Source organism: Carassius gibelio, chromosome B15, assembly GCF_023724105.1.
Source record: "Carassius gibelio isolate Cgi1373 ecotype wild population from Czech Republic chromosome B15, carGib1.2-hapl.c, whole genome shotgun sequence".
NCBI classification, from domain to species: domain Eukaryota; kingdom Metazoa; phylum Chordata; class Actinopteri; order Cypriniformes; family Cyprinidae; genus Carassius; species Carassius gibelio.
Genome location: NC_068410.1, coordinates 28191023 through 28215997, shown reverse-complemented (window position 1 = coordinate 28215997; position 24975 = coordinate 28191023). Strand labels below are relative to the sequence as shown.

The window sequence follows — 24975 nt, the reverse complement described above, 5'->3', positions numbered from 1 at the left end:
TTTTATTCTTATTCTTATTCTTATTTTAAATTATTTATTAATTTAATAATATTATTTAATTATAATAATTATATTTTTAACCCATGTAGTCACTGAAAAGCATTAATGTATGATAAATGAACTGCATCTTTTACACCTAGGTATTTATGATCTTTTTTTGGGAGGGGGGTCTTTAAGTAAAGACTTTACTTGTCTTTACAGAAACTGATTTCAAAACAAATTTATCAAATGAAATATAAACTGGGGTAAAAAGCGTCACAACTAGCCCCGCCGTGATTGAAAGGCAGTAGAGCTGTGGGAGGAGCCTCGAGAGAGTGAGCCAAGAGAGCGCGGCTCGCGCTCGTGTTGTCTCTTAGCTGCCACAGTGCGCTCAGTGCCACGGACAGAGCTCAATATGTCTTGTGTCTTCTGAAATACACTGGGATTATTTTAGCGCTTTCCTGCAGGAGTGACAGTGAAATAAACAGAAAGGCACAAGCAGATCTCATCAGACTTCAAGTAAGGAATTAAATGCATGTTTCTGCGCGCGTACCGCGAGTTGCGCCCGTTCAGCGGACAAAGTTTATTTCTTCTCCACGGTCCCAGGCAGCTGGACCGGAATTTGAAATTAACACACCAGTCAGAATACATCTATGTAAGTTATCACATGAGATGTTTTTATGAATATTTATGGTTTTGCATGATGGCGTCTTTTGCATAGCGTGCATAATGTGTAATAGGACTGTCATGAATTGTCACTAATAATAGTCGGTTGTGATTTGTAGGATTTCTCCCCTTTATCTTCTGTAAATATTAGACGTTTGAGACTTTATAGTAATTTACATTCATATTGTTAATACATACGATTGCATTACATAATTCATAAAATCCTAAAATATAAATAAACATATGATATATGAGCACAGCTGATATATCATGCATATTATATCTTATTATAAGAGATTAATATAGTAAAAAGTGAAAATGTGCAACTGTTACCATAAGGAGTTCCAACCCTTAAAATGAGTTTCTATTCAACTTCCTTTATTCAGATTTTTTTAGTCATATCAAATAGAAAAAAATGATTGAATAGGTGTTACCACATGAAACGTTTCTTTTCTTTTCCTTTTCCTTTTCCTTTTTCTTTTTCTTTTTCTTTCTTTCTTTCTTTCTTTCTTTCTTTCTTTCTTTCTTTCTTTCTTTCTTTCTTTCTTTCTTTCTTTTTAATCTAGTGACCACCTGTAATCTTTTGTGCAAATAGTAGATGTTAGACTTCACAATCAGCTTTTCATGAAAAAATTGGTTGGCAACTTTAAGTAACAATATAACAAATATTAAATTAAACTTCATAAGCTTGACATCATTAGTTAATGTTAGTTTATGTTATAAAACTTTGATTAATATATTTTCATATAATTTTGAACTACAGCTAATCACTAATAACACTTTAGGAATGAAAATGTGAAGCAAAATAATAAAATGAAGTGGCCAGATACATTTGGACACATAATCTAAGCTTAAAAAGTGCACTACTTTTCAGAAGTTTGGGGGCTGTTTGTATAAATCAGCTGTGCTGATTGCAGTAAACTATGACTTTCAGGATCCTTTTATTATTAGGAAGTTCAAATGAATATATATATATATATATATATATATATATATATATATATATATATATATATATAAATGTTACTATAAATATTGATAAATTTCATCAATTCTTGTTGAATAAAAGTAATAATTTGAATTTGAATGACCCCAGACTTTTGACTGGTAGTGTACAATGCATATATAGTATAGCAGGAATTGTGAATCTAGTGAACCTTAACTGTGAAGACTGAGGGGACAATGTGTTTTATTGCTTCTTCTCAGGGGACTGCACACACAACAGCGGTGAAGAGTGTATGGAGATAGACATCATCTTTCCAGCAAAGCAAAAGGAATTATTATTTTATTATTTTAATAAAATTTTTTTGTGTGTCTGATATCCTCTTTTCCAAACTCTCTTCTGGAATTGTAGCCAATATTTAAAGAAATTTCTCCAGAATGGCATCCAGCCTCACGTGTACGGGTATGATCTGGGCTCTGGTGTCCCTGCTGAGCGCAGCAGCTTCCTGCGTGGGGTTCTTCATGCCCTACTGGCTGCTGGGCTCACAAATGGATAAGCCAGTGTCCTTCGGTACTTTCCGGCGGTGCTCGTACCCAGTTCGGGACGAAGAGAGGCAGGCTACGATCATGCTGGAGCAGTGCGGGCGCTATGCAAGCTTTCAGGGTATCCCTAGTATGGAGTGGCAGATCTGTACAGTCGTGACGGGGGTTGGATGTGGCCTGCTGCTGCTGGTTGCACTCACCGCGGTCATGGGCTGCTGCATATCAGAACTCATCTCCAGAACTGTCGGACGTGCAGCGGGGGGCGTGCAGTTTGTTGGAGGTGAGTAATAGTCTGTTGCCTGACGAGTATATTGGGTGGGTGAATCCTAACAAAGACATGTCCTGGTCACATTTCACTCCATTTTTTTATTTATTTTATTTTAGGTTGAAATATGACCATTTTATGTTAAAGAGTTCTTAAAAATGTTGTGTAACTTGCCCTATAACACCAGTCAGAAATAATAGCCATTATAAGCATTTAAAAAGTTTGGGGTCTGTAAGATTTTTTTTAATGTTTTTGTTAGAAAGTAACAATGTTTTTATGTTGACCAAGGCTGTATATATTTGATCAAAAATACATTAAAAACAGTAATATTGTGAAATATTACAAATACAAAAATCTATTTGAATATATACATACACTGAATACATATATATATATATATATATATATATATATATATATATATATATATATATATATATATATATATATATATATATATATACATTCATACATACATATTTATATATATATATATATATATATATATATATATATATATATATATATAGCTTGCATACTTGCTTCATGCATTATCAAGGTTTGTTTTCATGTGTATGGTATAGTATGAGATTAAAATATCTATGCTAAAATCAACATAAGCATATGTCAGGGTCATTACTGACTGGAACTGATATAATTTTCACGTAATGAATGTTCTTAAGTTACTCATATTCAAATCATAATGGAGAGGTCATCAACTTCAAGCCCCTTTTTCTTTGTCTCTAGTTCAGTGAACATTGATTCCATCCAGTTTAATTCAGGGTGCCTTTGCCTCAGTGAGAGAGAGGGAAGGGAATCTGATTGAGTTTAGACTGGAAGCTGGAGCCTGTAATTCTAAACTCAGTTTGTTAAGTTCTCACCTGCAAGGTGCCTTTTATTTGCTGCTCTGCTAGTCTTAAAGGCTTTTGGCACATGACAAAGAAGGTTAAATAAATACTGCATGGAGGATCTTTGAATGAAGTTGGCTTTCTAATGCAGTGGCTCAAAGTGTGGAAAATTCTAGTGTGGCTCTTGGTTTCCTGATGTTTAAAATGCTTTATCTTCATTTATCTTTGTCTTCATTAATTCAACCAATTCATCTCATGTTCATTCTCATTAGCTCAGTGTTTGTGCAAACTTACATAGAAACTGCTAATCATTCTTTTTTATGGTCTACATTTAGCCTCATAATGCATATTCATGTTTAAACAAGCATGCACAATTCATTGAAACATAAGCCACACCAAGGTCATTGGTTTGATTTCCAAGGAGTACATGAACTAATAAAAAAGTATAAACTGAATGACATCCAAGTCGCTTTGGATAAAAGTGTCTGCCAAATAAATAATGTAAATGTAAATTAATGCTTCTTATTTTTAACCTTTGCTGCCAATTGCCTGCTTATATTCTGTTATGTGACAACCTCTTACACTATAAATACCACTGAAGATGGATATAATCAAGTTTGCATATATATATATATATATATATATATATATATATATATATATATATATGTGTGTGTGTGTCTCTTTGTTTCCAGTTTCTATTCATATCCAGTTTCAGAAATACAAGGATGTAAATATTACATACTACACTAAAAGTCTCATTTCATATGGCAAAAACTCTGAACTCTGGACAATGCATCTCAAACCAGCAAGCAGAGAAAGTGAGCTGAATATATTCTATGTATATTCTATGTGAATTTTAAAAAGACAGACAAAAAAATGTTTTGTCGTTTGAAATTCATGAAAATGCAAGAAATTGGCATAAAACTCTTTGCTGTAAAAAAGAAAAGAAAAAAAAGTTTATATAAATAGGCAATTGTGAAATGACTTTTTTTATTATAATGATTTAGTAAATTAAAATATTGTATTTTGTGTGTTCATGTGCTGTCCTCATATATAAATCCTTTCAGGTTGCCCTAATAGCTGTATAACTGTTCTGACATTAGATTCTCCCCAAAGCTAACAGTGTCAGGGCAGATTTCACCTGATCTCCATTTGGCTACCCAGGTGCGTCATCATTCATTAATGGATGACAGCAGATGTGTTGCTGTCACTTCTAACTAGCAGACAGTGGGATTTGACTTAAGATACCAAGACACAAGGAGGTTACAGAACCGCAGGGCTGCTGAACGCATCACAACCTGCCATGTTACCCATGTTGCACTGCCTTCATCACACAGAGTAATCTAGTTAATCATGGCTTATGCAAGCAAGCATCATGCCCCTTATCAGCAGTTTTTCTCTTACAATCAATAGAAACTGACAACTAGTCATTTGCACATATGAAACTGACTTATGTGGTTTTGCTGGTCTTTAGAGAATGTGAGTAGGACTGAGAAGACATTGTGAATGTTTCTATTCCTATATACTTTGTTAATTTGAAGTAAAAATCTTTGTAATGTTAGCAAAGATTTCTATTTCAAGTGTTGTGTGTGTGTGTGTGTGTGTATATATATATATATATATATATATATATATATATATATATATATATATATATATATATATATATATATATATATATATATATATTTTTTTTTTTTTTTATTGCATTTGAGAGCAGCGGCTGAAGTGTTGACATAGAACTAGCTGCATGAAGTGTGGCATGAAACTAAAGTATGCAGGACAGAAAAAGAGAAAATGAGCAATATGGAAGGCAGTGGCTCAGTGGTTCATGTCGTTTGTCTACAAACTGGAAGGTTGGTGGTTCAATCCCCGGCTCCACCTGACCAAATGTCGAGGTGTCCTTGAGCAAGACACCTAACCTCAGCTGCTCCCGATGAACTGAATGGTGCCTTGAATGGCTGACACTGCAGTCAGTGTATGAATGAGTGTGTGAATGGGTGAATGTGAGGCAACTTGTAAAGTGCTTTGGATGGCCATGTGGTCTGTTGAAAGCGCTATATAAATGCAGTCCATTTACCAAGGCACCAGACGGGTTAAGAGAATGATGAGTGACCGGGGGATTGGGGGTGGAGAGAGAGAGAGAGAAACAGTTCCCTGATGTTAAATTACTGGACCACGGCTGTCCTCAACAATTGAGTCCCTTTAATTTCTATTGTGGAGTGTTAATGAGTGCTGTCTGGCAGTGAGCTGAGGGGCTTTGGCGATTGCAGTTCACATTGATTCATCTGATGCCCATTTTACTGATAATGAGTTTGATAAGCCCTTTATGTGTCACCAAAAGCATATTTGATTAGATCCCTCCTCTTGCTCTCTTGTTCAGAAGTTTGTCTTTGTTCTTTCAAAGATTAATTGTGTTTCCTTTTGTGATTTGAAATACTAGAAAGGCCTTCCAGAATTATGCAATTTAATCTCATCTTTTATAAATCATAGATTTCTTGTCATGATCTTGTTGGTAAGAACTGACTTAAGGTTCTTTTATGCACATGAATTATAGATTACTCAAAAATAATATTTTACAAAAACAATCTCTAATTATTATTAATAATAATTATTGAATCACTCCCTTGTTCATAATCAGTGTTGTTATTATTTGTAGATAAAACTTAAAATAAATAACTATTAAAAATATTGTTTGGTAATTGAAATAAAGCTGAAATAATATTAAATATGAATATTAGATGAAAACCAAAAAGTAAATAAATAAATAAATAAATAATAATAATAATAATAATAATAATAATAATAATAATAATAATAATAATAATAATAAATAATAATAAATAAAAAAATAGAATAAATAGAAATATCAAAAACTTAAATATTACAATATATAAATAATAATTACAATTATTAATATAACACTGTATAAATAATAAAACAATACTGTTACAAACCAGTTTTAACTGATTAATCAGTTTAACAGTGAATATAATTTGATCTATTGATTACTCAAATCTATGAAATTGCTCCGATGGCTTAAGATTCAGTCAAATTTTCATTGGCTGCTTATGTGATTAACTGTCTACAAACAAAAAAAAATTAATTGGAAATTTGATAAGTAAAGGCTCTTTTTTATTATTTATTTGTTTATTATTATGATTTATCTATTTTTTACATACACTTATAATTAATTTTTGTTCTTTATTTAAAATTACCTTTTTATCCCCTGGATTACAAATGTACTGGCATGTGTCCTTTTGCACAGGATAAATATAAACATGCATGGGTAATTGCATTGTTTGTGTGTGTTAATGTGTGTTTGTTTGTCTGTGTGTGTTTGCCAGCTGGAATTGAACCAATTAAACCTATTGGAAAACCTTCTTCAGTCAAACTAATGGACATATTTTTCAGACTCTGCAGTGGATTTGAATTTATTTTAATGTAACATGCATATTACCGAAGAAATGTAATACCATGTTTTTGGAAATATACAATAGTAATTTCATAGTGTTTTTTTAAGTACATTTCAGGGGATCAGAGAACAGAAGTTTTTCCTGCATTGTGTCCTTTTGGCTAAGAGACAATAACTGCTTGTGGTTCCATCAAACCCATCGTTTCATCACAATTTCACTATCCAGTTGGGCACATCAACCATAACTCCTTCAACAACAGACAGAAACATTGGACATATGATTGATGATCAGCTGACTTTCTCAGACCCCATTGCCAAAATTTCCCATTCCTGCAGATTTGTTTTATTCAACATCAAGAACTCCTTGTTCAAGCTATTGTTCTGTCCAGGCTGGATTATTCCAATGCTGTCTTGGCAGGACTTCCAGACAGTTCTATCGGACCTTTACAATTAATCCAGATGAGTCCTCTGCACAATCTGACTTTGCTGCAGCCTGGAATTGAACTGCTGGTTTCGTCTGGCCAGAGGAGAACTGGCCCCTCGAGTGAGCCTGGTTTCTTCCAAGGTTTTTTCTCTATTCTGTCACAGATGGAATTTTGGTTCCTTGCTGCTTTCTCCACTGGCTTGCTTAGTTGGCTTGACTTAATGTCCAGTGATTTTGTTGACTTGGTTGCACAGATACTATTTAAACTGAACTGAGCTGGATGATGACATCACTGAATTCAAAGATGAACTGCCTTTAACTGAAAACAAAAAACAAAACAAAAAACAATTGTGTTTACTTTTGACATTTTGCATTATTGACACACTATTTTCCTATTTAATACTGTAAAGTTTTTATTTATTTTTTTTTTTTTACAATTTGTATTGTTAAAATAACTATATGTGCCCTTTAGAAGCTGCAAGTGAACATTGTTTTACTGTGCCATCCCAAAGAGGCACAAAATCACTTTCACAGACTTTTAAATTAAATATTCCCTCCTGGTGGAATGACCTGCCCAACTGAGTCCGAGTTCTTAGCCATCTTCAAGAATCGGCTTAAAACACACCTCTTCCATCTTTTTTTGCTCTATTCTTTTTCTCTGTTTTCTTTTTATTTATTATATAATAATAATTAATACTTGTTACATGAACTGCATCAAGCTAACTGAGACATGTTATAGCACTTGCATACCATTGCTCTTTTGTTGATTTTGAATTGCTTCCATTGTCCTCATTTGTAAGTTGCTTTGGATAAAAGCTTCTGCTAAATGTAAATGTAAAAGATCTTAGATGAGTCATTGGGAGAACTGTTTGTTGTAAGCAAAATTGTTCACCAAAGTAAAAATATTATCCTAAATTTCCCTTTCATGTTTAAAGTTCTTTACCTGTATGTCTGACATCCCTCTTAGACACTTTCTTGATGTTATATTGAAAATTATATATTGATTCATTGTTGGTTGCTTTTATGATTCACACTGTGAAGAATAGCTGACCGTGTACTGTTGGATTAGGGCCAAGTAACTCGTACTGAATAGTTTATTTGTTTGTCAGTCAAAATATACTGAGTCAAATCTGAATAAGAGGCTTTCTGTTGTGAAGTGAACAATCCAGGGCCCAGATCATCTCTGGCAAGACAAAGATGGTGTGGATAGTTGTAGTTATTTTCAACTGGCGAAATTTTGGAGATCCAAGTGGACATGAAGAACTGTAATGTGTTAAGAGCTCAGTCAAGTACTGAGGAGCTAAAGCATTTAGAGCGTTGCAGGATTTAAAAATATATGCAGTGTTTAATGGGAAGCCAGTGCAGTGCAGAAATTAATTATTTGCTATGTAGGCCTATGTTTGAAATCAAGGATTAAAATCATATTGTTTTTTTATGAGCAAAACCAGGTTATTTTTTATTTGGTTCTAAAGTTCTGAGGTCTCCTTAGGCCTGTTTTGATTAAATAAAAATGATTGGTTTATTTATTGAGTAACAGAAGTAATTTAAAATGTTATTTGTGTATATAAATATGTGTGTGTGTGTGTGTGTGTGTGTGTGTGTGTGTGCTCTTGTTTTTGTGACATATCAGGACACATCTCTGTATAATGACATGGGTATGACACAGGTATTACAAGGAGAGGGTGACTTATGAGGACATAACCCATGTCCCCATTTTTCAAAACGCTTATAAATCATACAGAATGAGTTTTTTTGAGAAAGTAAAAATGCACAAAGTTTCCTGTGAGGGTTAGGTTTAGGGGTAGGGTTGGTGAAGGGCGATAGAAGTTTTCTAGATAGAGTTTTTTTTTTTCGGTCTTTGAACTGTTTTAATCATCATCTAAAGCTGGCTGCAGGCTACCTCTTATAGAAAATTTAAAGGAGAACTGCTTGAATTTATGACATGATAGGCAGCATATCTTGTGTGATTTCTCCTCTTTATGTGTTTCTTGAACCAGTACTGTTTATCTTTCACATCTCTCATTTACTAGCTCTCTTTCTTTCCCCTTCTGTCCTCCTAAACTTTTCAATTACCCACATTCAGGAGGTGTTATCTCTTTGTGGCCTGATCTCCAGCCCTCTATTTCAGCTCTCTTAAACCTCTCTCAGTCAAAGCTCTGACACCCATGGGGTAGTCGAGCAGCTCGAGAGGAAGCATAAGAGAATAAAATATAAACAGAGGAAGAGAGAGCTTGTGAAAGAATAGAGAAAGAGAAACGTACTCATGGTGGAATGTCCAGCTTAAGCAAAGATTTATTTCAGACAAACAGGAATTCTGGCCTGGCAAAGGACAGACAGGAAGTGTTATTTTATCTCTTTAGGTTGTTAAGTCTTTGTTTTCAGCAGCACGGTGCCAAGCGTACCACACCGCTCTACCACCTCACACTCAGCACCCTGCAAAATGAACAGAGCTGACATAAGGGGATTGTTATTGCACAGCCAACCTTAAAATGAAAGGAGCAGTAGTGAGGAAAATTTGTTTCATAGCTGATTTATGGACTGTCCTTTTAGTTTTCTATTTTATGGAACTGTCCAGTTTTGAGAAAATGAGAGTATCTGAGAGGTTGATCATTAAAATAATTCAAATCTCTTTCAGGTGATATACAGAACCGTTTTACTTGTAATTGACATATTTATCGTGAAATTACCTTGGTTCAGAACAATCCTGGGCCTGAATGTACTGTATTTAAGCAATAACCGGAGAGACTGTGCATTAGTTTGATTTTTTCCTAAATAATCGGTGTTGTTAGGCATGGTGTGTCATTATTATTAGATAAAATTAAAACTATTGCAAATAGTTTTTTTTTATTATTATTGAAATAAAGCTAAAATAATATTAAATTTAATTATTAAGTAAAAAAGAATATAAATGTTTCCTTGTGACTGTATAAAAGTGAAATACTAAAATGACTGAAATTGAAATAATAATAATAATAATAATAATATAGCTAAATTGAAATAGAAAAATATACTGTAAGCTAATAGTGTATAAATAATACTAAAATGACAATGACTTATTTGTAATTTTTTTCATGCATTCCATTAATTCAATATATTCTAAATATGGGGATCGTCTTGGCATGTTAGTATGTATATGCAAAACTTTTCAAAAGTGCAAATGCTTTTTTTGTGTAAACATACCCACAGACTCTCCTGTAAGAACAAATGACCTGTTTTAGTAAAGCGATCTCCAATGATAATCTGATACCTAACTGTGTTTATTATGTTAATTTTTTGTAATTTGTTTCTCCAATGATTCCCTGTGAATATATATTTTGTTTTATGTCTTTTTTTTTTTATTAGAAAAAAAGAAAAAAAAAAAAAAAAAAAAAAAATTGTGTCCCAAAATAAAGGCCCAATCCCAATTCTATTTTATGCCCCTTCCCCTTCTCCTTCCCCTTAAGGATTGGGACACCACTATCATGACGTCACACGCCATCATTCGTCGTCTAGCTCTTACAATCAAGTATAGGTCTCTGCAGGAAAGTAATGGGAGTTAAGAGATCAAGGTGTTTTTACACCATGATATCTGATTAGTTGATGTAATAGTGACGTTAGGTTTAGGGGTGGGGTTGGGTAAGGGGCATCATTTAGATTGCATGATTCAGAAACACCCAGCAGTTTCAAAACACTCCGCATGGTGATAAACGCCCACTTTTGCTCTGCAGAGACCTAAGTCTCCTTACAATACGCACATATACTGGGGTGTGCATTACAGCCTTTAATTATCGTTCTGGATTAATGAGCTGCTTACTGACACACACACACATATCGGAAATTGCGCAGCTCACATATCCAGGAGAAAATAAACTTGTCAACTCTGCCCCACAAATTTTCTTAAATACAGTTTAAATACTGAATCGCTACATTATATTTTTCAGCAGCGAGAGGATACATAGCTGTTTTTAAGTCTAAAATGATAAATGGACAGACGCAAATACATGCAACTTCCATTTCTCTCTCTCTCTCTCTCTCTTTCTCTCTCGGATAGGCAATATTTGAGAAAATGGTTTAGCGATTTCTAATTATTGGGGGGATTAGCCTCCATCAATGTCTACGGCAGTTATCGCCCTGATCAGACATATGCTGTGGCACTATCATGCATTCTGTAATGATATGATTTGGCAAATATTATATTTTTTTGCAAACATTTCTTTGAGTAACATGACCATTAATATGAACTCACAATTGAATGTAACATAAAATAAATGATTACTTTTCGTTAAAATTTTTATTTATGCCAAAAAAGATTACATTTATGTGTCCTTTTGTTCGCTGTAGCAGCCGAGATTATTCATTGCCCTTCGTTTGAAGTGTGGTCCCGAAAAATCTTTGTTTGAAGGGCTATCTGTCCCTTCCCCTTTATTATATTATTATACAAAAACTTTTTTTTAAATAATAGAATTAAGACTGGTAAATGTACATGTTTTTAATGTTTAAGGAAAGCTTCTTGTAATTTTTCTTCATTGTCTTTCATGCACTATGTAGAGCAGCAAGAATATTGTTAACACAAAAGACCAAAAACCACACAGGTTTTTACCCTATGCTGCTCTGCAGTGACTCTTTGTAAAATGACAGGGGCGCTGCAGTGACCACTTCTCTAGTGAAATTCAGTCTTGTCAGCAGCCATCCGGAGAGGTCCGACAGCTCAGTTATCTGTCACAGCACAGTGTGGGAGAGGAATACACTTCACCCTCATCATCACCTCCCTCAGTTTGCACTCCATTTCTCTCCACTTCATCCAAACAGCATAAATAAGATGGCCATATATGTTCAAACATAGATTTACAAATACTGGTGATTAAGCAGTCATTTGTCACCTAAGAAGAGTATTTTGTTTTGAAGATGTTTTGAGTCTAAATCTACATTAAGGCATCTTGGACTCTTGTCATTTTAAAGGCTTATATGTGAATGGTTTGGGACCAGTAATTTCAGAGCTGTTGATGTGACCTGCAGTGATGCAACTCCACAGGGTTAAAAGAGAGATGCCGTTTTGGGGGCAAATCTCAGTGATGTTTGGCCAGATACCATCTAGAGCTGCATTATGTTGAGGGATAAAGTGTTGTTGGATTTGCTGCACTTCAACTGCAGTTGAATTCTCAAATCAATGTAAATGAGGGTGTAGACTAGAATATGTGTTTCCTGACTTTCCTGATGAAAATATTTTCTCAACTTGCAACATTGCTGGCATTTGTTGGCAACTGTATTGGCTCAACAATGAACTGACTCGAACTTGATAACTGCATTTTTGTAGTACTTATAATAGAGCTGCTTTATGGCAGTATCTGAATAATAAAACTAATATTAATTCATGGTGATTATCCCTGTAAAGCTGTTTTGACAATTTATATTACATAAGATGGTATAGAAATAAAGGTGATTGATGACTATTTTTACAGAGTCATATGAGATATCCATTTGGTCGTGGGATATTTTGTTGAGAAAAATGTGGGATCTTCAGATTTTAATTCCAGACTTTGTTGTCTTGTCAAGTCTGAGCACAATATGAGAAAATTGTTAAGATCTCTGCTAAAACTAGAGCAGTCACATAGTAGATGTTTTGGTTTTGGTATAATTCATGTTGAAATTTAAAAACCTGATTCCAAAAAAGTTGGGACACTGTACAAATTGTGAATAAAAACAGAATGCAATGATGTGGAAGTTTCAAATTTCAATATTTTAGTCAGAAAACAACATAGAGGACATATCAAATGTTAAACTGAGAAAATGCATAATTTTAAGGGAAAAATAAGATTATTTTAAATTTCATGGCATCAACACATCTCAAAAAAGTTAGGACAAGGCCATGTTTACCACTGTGTGGCATCCCCTATTCTTTTTATAACAGTCTGCAAATATCTGGGAACTGAGGAGACAAGTTGCTCAAGTTTAGTTTAGAAATAGGAATGTTGTCCCTTTCTTATGTTTCAGAGATTTTTCCAGATTCTCTGAATCCTTGGATGATTTTATGCACTGTAGATGATGATAACTTCAAACTCTTTGCAATTTTTCTGATATTGCTTCACTATTTTTCACTGCAGCAATGGGGGAATTGGTGATCCTCTGCCAATCTTGACTCCCTGCGAGAGGCTCTTTTAAGTGTCAGCCACATTAAAAAAGTTAACAGCTTAAGTCATTTGTGGATTAATGGTTATTGGAGAGGCGAACCGTTTCAAAAGATTCAGTTCGATTTGGTGAACTGGTTCAAGAAGATCCGGTTACATCGCGAACCGGATATCATACACTGCAGTGAACACGCTCACAACAGACCCGGAAGAGAAGACAATGCTGAATAAAGTCGTAGTTTTTCCTGTTTTTGGACCAAAATGTATTTTCAATGCTTCAAAAAATACTAACTGACCCTCTGATGTCACATGGACTACTTTGATGATGATTTTCTTACCTTTCTGGACATGGACAGTATACCATACGCACAGTTTCAATGGAGGGGCAGAAAGCTCTCTGACTAAAATATCTTAAACTGTGTTCTGAAGATGAACGGAGGTCTCACAGGTTTGGAATGACTTGAGGGTGAGTTATAAATGTCATATTTTTGATTTTTTGGTTTACTAACCCTTTAATACCCAATCATGTTGTCAAATGACCTAATAAGTTGCAAATTGGTCCTCCAGCTGTTCGTTATATGTACATTTAACTTTTCCTGGCCTCTTATTGCAACCTGTCCCAACTTTTTTGGAATATGTAGCTCTCGTGAAATCCAAAATGACCCAATATTTGGCATGACATTTATAAATGTCTCACTTTCAACATTTGATATGTTATCTATATTCTATTGTGAATAAAATATAAGTTTATGAGATTTGTAAATTATTCCATTCCTTTTTTTCACAATTTGTTCAGTGTCCCAACTTTTTTGGAATCGGGTTTGTAATTTGATTAGATATTTGCATATGTTGCCTTTGTGAAACAAAGAGAACACTTTTGAGATTTCTTCAAAATTTGCTTTTTTATTGTATGAATAATAATATAATTTGCTTAGCATTTAATCTCAGTGCTGTCTTTTAGTTATGGTAAAGACATTAAAGGGATCACCATTTAGATTTTTCTTTCCAACTTGTTTGTGAGAGTGGAGATATTTTTGTTCGAGAGAGATATTTGAATAACTGGCCGAAAAGAAACAGAGAAAATCAAACCAGATGTCCAGATAGCAGCACTTCAAATAGGATAAAAATGGTGGTAACATTATAGAATAGAATAGAAATACATTTCAGAATGCAATACATGTTGACTCATGCCACTCCTGAAATCATTTTACCTCCACATGACCGATCAGCATTGTGTGGGACGCTAGACTTATTAAACTTCACCTTAAACACCCTGGGAAACCTCACACCTAGCAACACACGCATTCCTACTATTAAACAGGTATTTGGAGATACTCTACAGGAAATGGTACAAATGTTGTGCGTATTCATAGGGGCATAAATTGCCACCAGCTGTGTATGGAAGAAGATGTGTCTTAGTTGACCTTTGATGACTGTCGAGTGTCACTGAGGGGGAGGTGTTTTAGGATAAACTATAAGACGGCTGGCTAAGACTTGCGTTAATGTGAGTAGGTGAATATATTTAAATGTCTGTAATCAAAGAAAATCATTATTTTAGTTTTGAAACAATATCTAGGCACCATGTTTGTGTTTGTCAATATTTGAGGAAGCTTTAATTTAAGGTTCTGTATTCCACAATGCAAAGTCGACAGCTCTTGAAATATCAAAATTGCATACTTGTCACCATGGTGATATAACACAGTGTAGCTGTGTGTGATTGGTGTAAAAAGCTTCTGTGAGCTTCATCAGTGCATTAGTGACTGACCTCCATTTAAAAGCACCACAGGGCACTCATACCTCAAAGACCCCATGAAAGGTAATTTTCTTTCATGTGTTGACATATTTCAACAAAGGTGAAGGACATTTTTCTTTATTTTATCTTTTAAAATAACCTGTCACTTTTAGTTTTTAAATTTATATTGTACAATACTATAATATAATACTTTAGGTAGGATATGATTTTATTCCTCAAACCAGCTTCTGTACCATAAATTGGTCATAGGTTTAGTACCAACGCCACTCTGGATCTCTCAGTGCAAAAGGTTACAGGTTGCAGGGAAAAGAATAATGAGCATCTAGTCAGAAAAGCTCGACACAGCTCTGGCTCACCCGCATATCTCTGTGGCGTTGGTATCCTGGGCTCTTGCTGGCTGGTGATATTAATAGGGTTGGTGGGAACAGGCGGTGGGGTGGGTGCAGCAGGCGATCGTAGCTGTTGAATCTGGGTAGTGAGCTCGGACACGTGAGTCAATAGAGTTTGTACAGCCTGAGCGGTGGCGGAGACCAGTTCCTCCTGACAATTCATACATTGATTGCTGGTCGTGAGGTATTCCTGAAGCTCTGCCATTCTCGCTGGATCCATGAATGGTCAGTTCGTTCTGTTACGTCTGGGGTGGAAATAAAAAGGCAAAGAATCCAATAGAGAGTTAAATGACAGACTCAGGCACTCGTGAAATGATAATGTCAGTCTCGCTGGACGAAGCACAGATGAGTGGAGATGGCCTCTGAGGCAGGCAGGCAGGCCAGCCGGCAGGCTGAGGATACCACCACTCAGGACCGTGATGCAGGGAAGCAATGGGCAAACCAGACCGACGGGATCCAGGAATCCGAAACGGAGAGTGTAGACCAGGAAGCACATGAACAGCCGGAACCCCAAACACACTGTAACGAACTGACAACACGGCTGGGTGAGAGACTTTTTTAAATGTGGCTGACACTCCCTCTGAGTTAAAAAAAACCAATATCCCAGATTAATTCATGTACTCACACCCATCATTATGAAGTGCGACTGGTCCTAGCACACCTCAAAGACTGCCTCACACCCACACTGGACCCACACCAATTTGCCTACTGCAGAAATAGGAGCACAGAGGATGCAGTATGCACAGTGCTGCACTCTGCACTCCCACCAGTGTTAATTTCGTTGACGAAGACTATGACGAAAAATATTCGTCAGCTAACCTTTTTCACGGACGAAAACTAAATAAAAAGTCAGATATGATGACGAAAAACGTGACGAAATATAACTGACACTTTAGTCAACGAATAAAAATGAGACGAAAATATATGGGCGGGACGAATGGAGAAGAGATCCAATCAGAGCGAATCTTTGAGGGTAGGTTGATCTATGCAGAAGCAGCCGAGCCATTTTAAAAAGCCGCGGCAAATGCAAGCGCAACAGCTAAACAAACGCAGCAGCAGTTACACAGAAAAGAGAACAAAGATGAGTTTGCAGAAATTCGCACAGTTTCGAGGACGTTTTCATAACAGTTAAGTTGTTTACACAGGGAACTACACTGCGACCAAAATGGTCGCATATGCGACCTTTTGAAATGCCATTGCGACCCAAATTTTTATGGGGTCGTAAATGTATCACTGATTACTTTTGTACCTAACGTACTTATGTGTAATGCTATGTTTTAATATGAGCATTTATTAAAACAGAAATGTGTATTTTAAGAATACATTTTATAACGTGCTCCGAGCATTCAACACATCAAGTTGGTTTCAGCCCCGTGATGCAGGAAAGTTGAACTGAGCAGAGCAGCTGGTTACTCGCGCAACACTGAACCGAGCTCTCCTTCAGGACGTTTGCATCCTCCTGCACCTGAATGAACAAATACAAATCGCATTTTAAATAAACATAAGAAAAAGAGCGAAAAGTGAAAGAGCTCAATTCAGCAGCGCAGTGTTCTGTTGTTCAGGGAGCAAGCAGAGACGCGTCTCAAAGTCTTCTTGCTTTTGTACCGACAACAAATACATACTAAATATGTCGAAATACCCGTCTTGGAAAGTGTGTTCGAAAAAGTCTGTGGTTATGTCTTCAGTGAAAGTAAAGAGTTGGAAAGAAATTGGATGTGTATCTTTATAATGGATGCATTTGTCTCTTAAAGTGACCGCGCCTAATTTACTAGCTCTGCTGTCAGTGTCTTTAATGTATGAAAATGAAAGTAAATCACTCTTGATTGAATTAATTTGTAGTTTTAACAAGAATTTATCCAAAGTCAATCCAAAAATCAGATAGAATAGATTATATTGTTTTACTAGTGACTAAAAAAATACCAAAAAAATTATTAGGGACCTGACCATGTTTTGCTTAAGTGTTTCTTTCTTTAATTGCTAATGCAACCTTTTCACACCACAGACTGAACCAAATTAAGCATTGCATTCGACATTATCAAGATGAATTTGTTGTTCTGACACAGTTTAACCCTGAGTTATTGTCATACTTTATTACCAATTTCTAAACTACAGCAAATAAACTGTGATATTGTAAGAAACGTTGAAGGTGTCTGAATACATTTTGGTTTGATTGTGTATTTTATTTTACAGTGAAGACTATGCAGTGCTATTTTAAATGAACAAAAACAAACTTAAAAAAATGTAAACTTTGTGTAAATAGCACAAATAAAGAAATAAAATGAACATACAATACAAATTAAACCCTTTTAAACAGGGCCCACTGTACAACCTGCACCGGGGTCCCTCTATCCCCAGCTACAAGACGGAGCAATGCACTGTGTGTACTGTAAGAAATAGAACAAGGCATGTGGTTTAAAAGATGGCAAGTAAAATAAAAACCACATCTGTATGCAATACAGTTTCATTATTGTTGATTGTTATCCAGTAATAACTATACTATAAATAATTTGTGCGACCAAATCATGTTTTGCGCCATTAACTGAAAAAGTTAGTAGCGCAAGTGCCACCAATGGAAAAAGTTAGTGTAGTTCCCAGTTACATTATATTTAGTTGTGGTTGCACAGTCTTAGTTACACAGCTTTGGGTGATTTCAGTTGACTTTTTTCATTAGCAACACGCTTACGTTTTGCCGTGCACCTGGTCCAAGGGCAATGACAGAACATAAATGTCAGAGCTAACGTTAGGTCTAGGACAAATTTTTTTTATTGTTTTTGAGAATTGCACTTTATTTTTCTTAATGTTTTTGATTTTGCACAGACAGTAGAAGACAGTAAGTTTAGAGTTAGGTGGTTGTCTATTTCAATAATACTGTACTTCATCTTGAAAGAATGTCATATGCATTGCATATCATTCAGGACGAATGCATATCTTTTTCAGAGAGCATGTATATTTTACATTGAGAGCAGGCCTTATGTTTATTTTATAAATACCATTCCATAACAGACTGATGGAAACATTTAGTCAAGTCAACTAAGTTGACTTTGTTCTACAAAAAAAAAACTAGACTAAGACTAAAAGACTTAAGACTAGACTAAGACTAAAACTCTTATGATATTTAGTCGACTAAAACTAGACTAAGACTAAAACATTTCAGATGACTAAAATGCGACTAAAACTAAATGGTGTGTTATTCAAAAGACTAAGACTAAGACTTAATCCGAATTTGCTGTCAAAATTAACACTGACTCCCACACCTGGACTATAACAACACGTATGTTAGGATGTTGTTTGTTGACTTCAGTTCAGCATTTAACACCGTCATTCCCCATTAACACCGTCATTCCCTCCAAGCTGACCACAAAACTTAGAGACCTGGACATTAACATCTCCCTCTGCAACTGGATTATGGACTTTCTGACCAACAGGCCTCAGCATGTTCGGTCAGGCCATGATTGGCCTCATCACAGACAAAGATGAGACTGCCTACATGGAAGAGGTACAGCACCTGGCCACATGGTGCGCTGACAATAACCTGCTCCTTAACACCAATAAGACTAAGGAGCTCATTGTGGACTTCAGGAAGAAGAAAAGAAGCATGCATGGCCCCATCCACATTAACGGGATGGTTGTTGAACGTGTCTCCAGCTTCAAGTTCCTGGGAACCACCTGGGAACTGTCCTGGGCCACAAACACCTCTAGCCTGGTCAATAAGGCTCACCAGCGCCTTTTCTTCCTCAGGACACTGAAGAAGAACCAGCTGTCTTCATCGTGGCTGCAAGGTGAGGCCTACTTCCAGCAGTAGCATGGGTGGTTCTAGGGTTACAGTGGTGGAAAACCTCTCAGGGAACCAGCCCTTGGGGGACCATTACTCCTGTAGCGCTGCTCGACTAGTTGAGCCTCCAAAGGAATGCACTGGGCCCTCTTCAAAGACTGTACTAGCAGTATATTTTAGTGCTCCTCCCAAGGACCAGATGTCAATCACTGCATCAGAGAGGGAGCTCTCTGGAGAGGAAGATTTGGCTGCAATGCCAACCTCCAGGGCGGTGGCAAGGCCAGAATCTGATCCAGAGATGTCTGCTTTTCCGCGCTGCCGAAATGCATCTTCAGGTGCATCCGTCCCAGAGACTGGTTTGCAGTGATCGACCTGAAGGACACGTACTTTCATGTATCGATGCTTCCGTGCCATAGACCATTTATGCGGTTTGCGTCCAAAGGCCTGCATTCCGGTACAAGGTTTGGCCTGTCCCTGTTTCCTCATGTCTTCACGAAAGTCACGGAGGGGTCTCTTTTTTTCCCCTTAGAGAGCAGGGTATTCACATCCTCAACTATATCAATGATTGGCTTATACTAGCACAGTATTAAGATTAGTTGGTTGAGCACAGGGACCTGGTGCTCCGGGACCTCAGCCAGTTCTTCGGGTCAACAGGGAAAAGTGTAAACTCTCCCAGATGCAGAGGATCTCTTTTCTCTGTATGGAGTTGGATTTGGTAGAACAGACAGCACACCTCACAGAGCAACATGCATGGTCGTTGCTGAGTTGCTTGAATTCGTTCAAGAAGAGGATAGTGGTCCCACTAAAATGACTTCTCCTGGGGCATATGGCAGCTGTAGCGGCACTTACACCACTAGGGCTATTGCATTTGATACTGCTTCAGCACTGGTTTCAGGGCCAACTCCGGAGGTGGGCATGGCAGTACGGAACTCAGCGTCCGAGTTACATTGGCCTTTCGACAAACCTTTTCCCACCTTAGTCAGATCTTACGTTCCTCTGGCCAGGATTGCCCATAGAACAGGTCTAAAGGCATGCTGTGGTTTACATGGATGCCTTCACCACCATCCAGCTGATTTGGAGATGTTTTGGAGCCGCTCAGGTAGACCTGTTTGCCTCTGATATCACAATAATTGATATGAAGAACGGAATATTGACATATTAATGAGTAAATTACAGTGCCCTGTAATGAGTTATTGTTAAATGCAATTGAGCTATTTTTCATAATCAATAAAATTTAGTGTAACTGTCATATGAGATATATATTAATCATATTCCTGATTAATTATTCAAATTCCCTATATATCATTTGAGTTAATTATTATGTACAACCCAGTGTGGCTACAGGTGTCAGAATTTTGTTCAAAATTATATACAATTAATATACAAATATACAAAGCTATTACATCAGGAGCAAATTCATTTAACAATAAGTGTGGTAAACTATAACAGGATAAATTTATGATGCACAGGGTACATTTAGACCAGGAGTGCCCAACCCTGCTCATGGCGAACCCTAATCAAACAGACCTGCCTTTAATGTTTAAGTAATCCTGACCTTAATTAGTTACTTCAGGTATGTTTGATTAGGATTGGAGTTAAACTTTGCAGGACATTCGATTACCATGAGCAGGGTTGGACACCCCTGATTTATACTCTATTGAACTACAAAGTGGTTTTGCCTTTTTGGTAGAATATGACAAGCACATCCACAACAAGGCTCATGCATAAGAAATGTCTTCAAAAATTATTATTTTGATAATCAGTTAATCTGTCTATCATTATTTGATTTGTCAGATAATCTGATGCTATACATTCACTGGCCACTTTATTAGGTACATCTGTTCAGTTGCTCAAATAGCTAAACAGCCAATCACATGGCAGCAAGTCAATGCATTTATGTATCTATATGTGGTGAATACGACTTTCAAACCGAACATCAGAATGGGGAAGAAAGGCGATTTAAGTGACTTTGAATGTGAATGGTTGTTGGTGACAGACGGGCTGGTCTGAGTATTTCAAAAACTGCTGATCTACTGGGATTTTCATGCACAACCATCTCTAGGGCTTACAGAGAATGGTCTGAAAAGAGAAAATATCCACTAAGCGGTAGTTATATGGACAAAAATGCCTTGTTGATGTCAGAGGTCAGAGGATAATAAGCAGACTGGTTAGAGATGATAGAAAGGCAACAGTAACTAAAATAAAAAATAAATAAAATACTTGTTATAACCAAGGTATGCAGAATACCATCTCTGAATGCACAATACATCGAACCCTGAAGCAGATGGGCTACAGCAGCAGAAGACCATACCAGGTGTAGGGCTGGGTATTGTTCAAAATCTTTAGATCTGGTGCCAATTTCGATACCTCAGTTTCGATACCGGATACCTAACGATATTTTTTTAGATACCATGTTTTAAAATCCATTTTTAACATCAACACAAATACATTAAACACAAAACTTTTATTTTTCACCTTAATTTAGACAAATTCTGGTAACATTTCACACTCAGGATAACATTATTAATACAACTGGTTGTGCTTTTTGGATAGGGGTGCACCAGCAGACATCAGGATTGGTATCAATCCTTACTTGGCCAAAATTAACAAAAAAACAGAAACCTTTTTGCCAGAACATGAACATATTATAAATAAATAAATAAACAAATTATATTGTGTATTTATTAGCCGCGTTTCCACTGGCGAGCTTAAACCGGGCTTGCTAGTGCGTGCCAGGGCCAGTCGTGTTTTCCACTGTCACTTCAGGGGCTTGATCGTGCCTCGTCGGGGCTTCCTCGGGGCCAACTATCATAAGTTTTCTCTCGAGAGTTTAGCTCCACGTAGCATATCATCAAAATATAATAATGACTTTTGTTCGGGAGCTTTTAAAAAAAATAGAGAGCATCTGCACTGCAGATAATTTCAGAAAGCCAACAGCTAAAACACCAGCATTAAACACTATAACACCAGCATTAAACACAAAATAAGTTGAGCTCAAAACTCACTTTCAGTCAGCAGCGAGTGTTTGAAATAACTTGATCCGTTGTGGATTATATTCACGTAAACAAGGCAGAAATATTTTAAGCGATGTAAAAGACTATGCACGCTAAACATGTTACCATAGTAAACATGGTAAATACACTGTAAAAAATTTTGCCGTTAAATAACAGTAATTTTCTGGCAGCAGGGGTGCCAGTAAAGTACTGTTAATTTACAGCTCTTAACCATTAATTTACCACTCTTATTTTTTAACAGTATTTTACCGTAAATTCTACCATGGAAATTAACTCCACTCCCACTGCTTCAAACAGTTCGAGTTTTTAAAACTAGCATTCCTACGATGTTAGTACTATGAACATATTTCATTTGAGTCCACTGAGAAGGAATATTTCTTACACTTAATGTGCAGTAATAAAGTAACTAAATACATGACTTTTACTCAAATCACTGCAGCTCATTGTCAGCTATAGCACACATGTATGTGCTGAAGTACTTAACACAGAGATCACCACTGTATCAGCGACTCCACATTTACTGCCTTTATATAAAGCAGCAGAAAATCAGAATTTGTGGCTCATCATTGACTGAAGCACAGGCTCTACTCTCCAGCACAATGGTGAACAACGAAACTACACAACTAACAGATCTCTCTTGTGCAAACACACATTAATACAGTCAAGTTCAGTATTTACTCTCATTATCAGTGTATGACTTTGCCTAATTTTTTTTCTATGGATGTTCACAAATATTTTAGTTAAATTAACTTTTTTTTCATTTGGTAAATCTGACGTTTACATTTTACAGTATATTACTGTTTTTCCTTGACTTGACGGCAAAAAACTGTAGAAAAACACTTTTTTTGCTGGCAACCATTAATTTACGGCAAGAAACAGTAGAAAAACAGTTATTTACTGGCAGCAGGGGTGCCAGTAAATAACTGTTTTTCTACAGTTTGTTTCCTGTAAATTAATTACAGTTTATTACTGTTAAATTATGTTTCATTCTGTTTTTTCTTCATCTTAAATCTTTAACCCTTTAAACCCCACAAGAAAATCCTCAGTTTTAAATGAACACTTATAATGTGTGCACACTACAGAGTGTTAGAGTAACACTGAATCAGTGAAGTTAATGAGATAATTCGGTGATTAATTGATGATTGAGCATTAGTGATAAACACCTGCAGAATCACTGAAGGAAAGAGAAACACAAGAACTACAAATGACTTCAGCCACAGCCTTAGATGAAATCAACTGAATAAAAGAATACATCAAATCTCTCAAGATCTGATTAAACAACTACTAAAACAGCTTCACCAGATTCACAATACTAACCAGACTGACTTTATTTCTGTCAGATGTCTACAGAAGAACTTATGGAGAGTTAAATAGGTTTAGGTGTTTTTTTCACTACCATGATGGAGATCAGTGTTTACTTTAGTTGGGCTCTTGAACGTGACTTTTCAACAACTAAGGTTTTTTTTTTTTTTTTTTCATGCTGTAACAATGCGCCTTTGGAACCTGTTATAGCAAAACAAAAGTACACAGAAGAAAAAAAATCTGATATTGTTGTTTATAGATTGACAAGAACAAATACTATTATTTCTGATCTAATCCTGTATCTCTTCTCTTATTGAATATTGATACTACAGCATGAGAAGGAACACTGCTGAGCCATAAGTTATGAAAGACTGTTAAGAAAATGTCACTCATAATAAATAAAAAAAAAAACCTTTGCTGAAATTTAGACAGAAATATCAAGATTCAGCGTATTAATCACAACAATGGTGACAATCCACAAAATAAATGAACAGATCAGTTCTGAACATCACAACACATGCTACTAAAACTTAAAACAAATGCAAAATTATAAGCACATAAGAATTCAAGAAAATAAGTGAACAATTCAGGGGCATAATTTATTCATGCCGCAATGCATGCTGGGAATCATGGATGAGTTTTATCCTGTGCTGGTACCCAGCATGCATTGCATCATGAACCTTTTGATTGTCACCATTGTTGAGATTCATATGCTGATTGTTGATTTCTCTCTTTGAGTGTTGTGGGGACTGCTGCCCGAAATACTTTTTAACTAAAACTAGTCGTTAAATCCATAAATACTGGTTATCACACTACTTTTCAATCTCACAAAACTGAAGTGTCATTCACTCAAATATTTCAACACCAAATTAATATTTGATTATTATAGCAACACTTTAAGTCTAGTAGATCATGCCTGTTAGAAACAACCATAATCACTTGACTATCAAAATTAATACTGCTGTAACAGATGCATCATAAAGATACAAATACAGCAATAAAACAAAATGTAAAGTGCAAAAGTCAATGGTCAGGAGCCAAACTAAAGCAAACACTGATCTCAACAATGGTTATGTCAAACGAAACAGTAACATTATCATCTAAATCTCTTTAATTCTCAATAAGATCTTTTGATCTCTGTTCTCTGATCTGACAGAAATAAAGTCAGTCTGGTTAGTAATGTGTGAAGTTGGTGAAGCTGTTTGTTGATCGTTTAAATCTTCAGTTGATTTCATCTAAGGCTGTGGCTGAAGTCAGTTGTATTTCATGTGTTTGTCTTGTTATGTTTTTTTTTCTTCAGTGATTCTACTCATTAACAGCAGCTGTTGATCAGTGTCTGAATTCACTCATTAGTGTTCATTCTCTCTGTCAGGTGGACTATATTAGTAAACTCATGTAGGGAATAGTGAATGAGGGTGTAGGGTGTGATTTGAAACACAGACGCTGATGTCGACTTTGAACGTTGTTAATTTTACGATATATAGCAGCTGGCTACTTCTCGAAAACGATGAATATTACCCAGAATGCACTGTTTTAATGAAAAACAGTATTTTACT

General features: G+C 35.9%; 1 protein-coding gene across 4 annotated transcripts in view; it reads left to right on the top strand.

Annotated features, from left to right (window-relative positions):
- Positions 1-326: 326 nt before the first annotated feature.
- The window catches only part of LOC127972580 (LHFPL tetraspan subfamily member 6 protein), a 144871-nt gene continuing 120222 nt past the window's right edge, over positions 327-24975 (top strand). Inside the window, exons 1-3 of one of the 4 annotated variants that reach the window (XM_052576206.1) lie at positions 335-634; positions 1852-2410; positions 6594-8490. In XM_052576206.1, the coding sequence (XP_052432166.1) occupies positions 2026-2410; positions 6594-6694 (486 nt within the window). In that variant the 5' untranslated portion in view covers positions 335-634; positions 1852-2025 and the 3' untranslated portion in view covers positions 6695-8490. Of the gene's footprint in view, positions 635-1851; positions 2411-6593; positions 8491-24975 lie in introns of those variants that run through there. The other 3 variants (XM_052576203.1, XM_052576205.1, XM_052576204.1) reach the window with 3 other exon arrangements.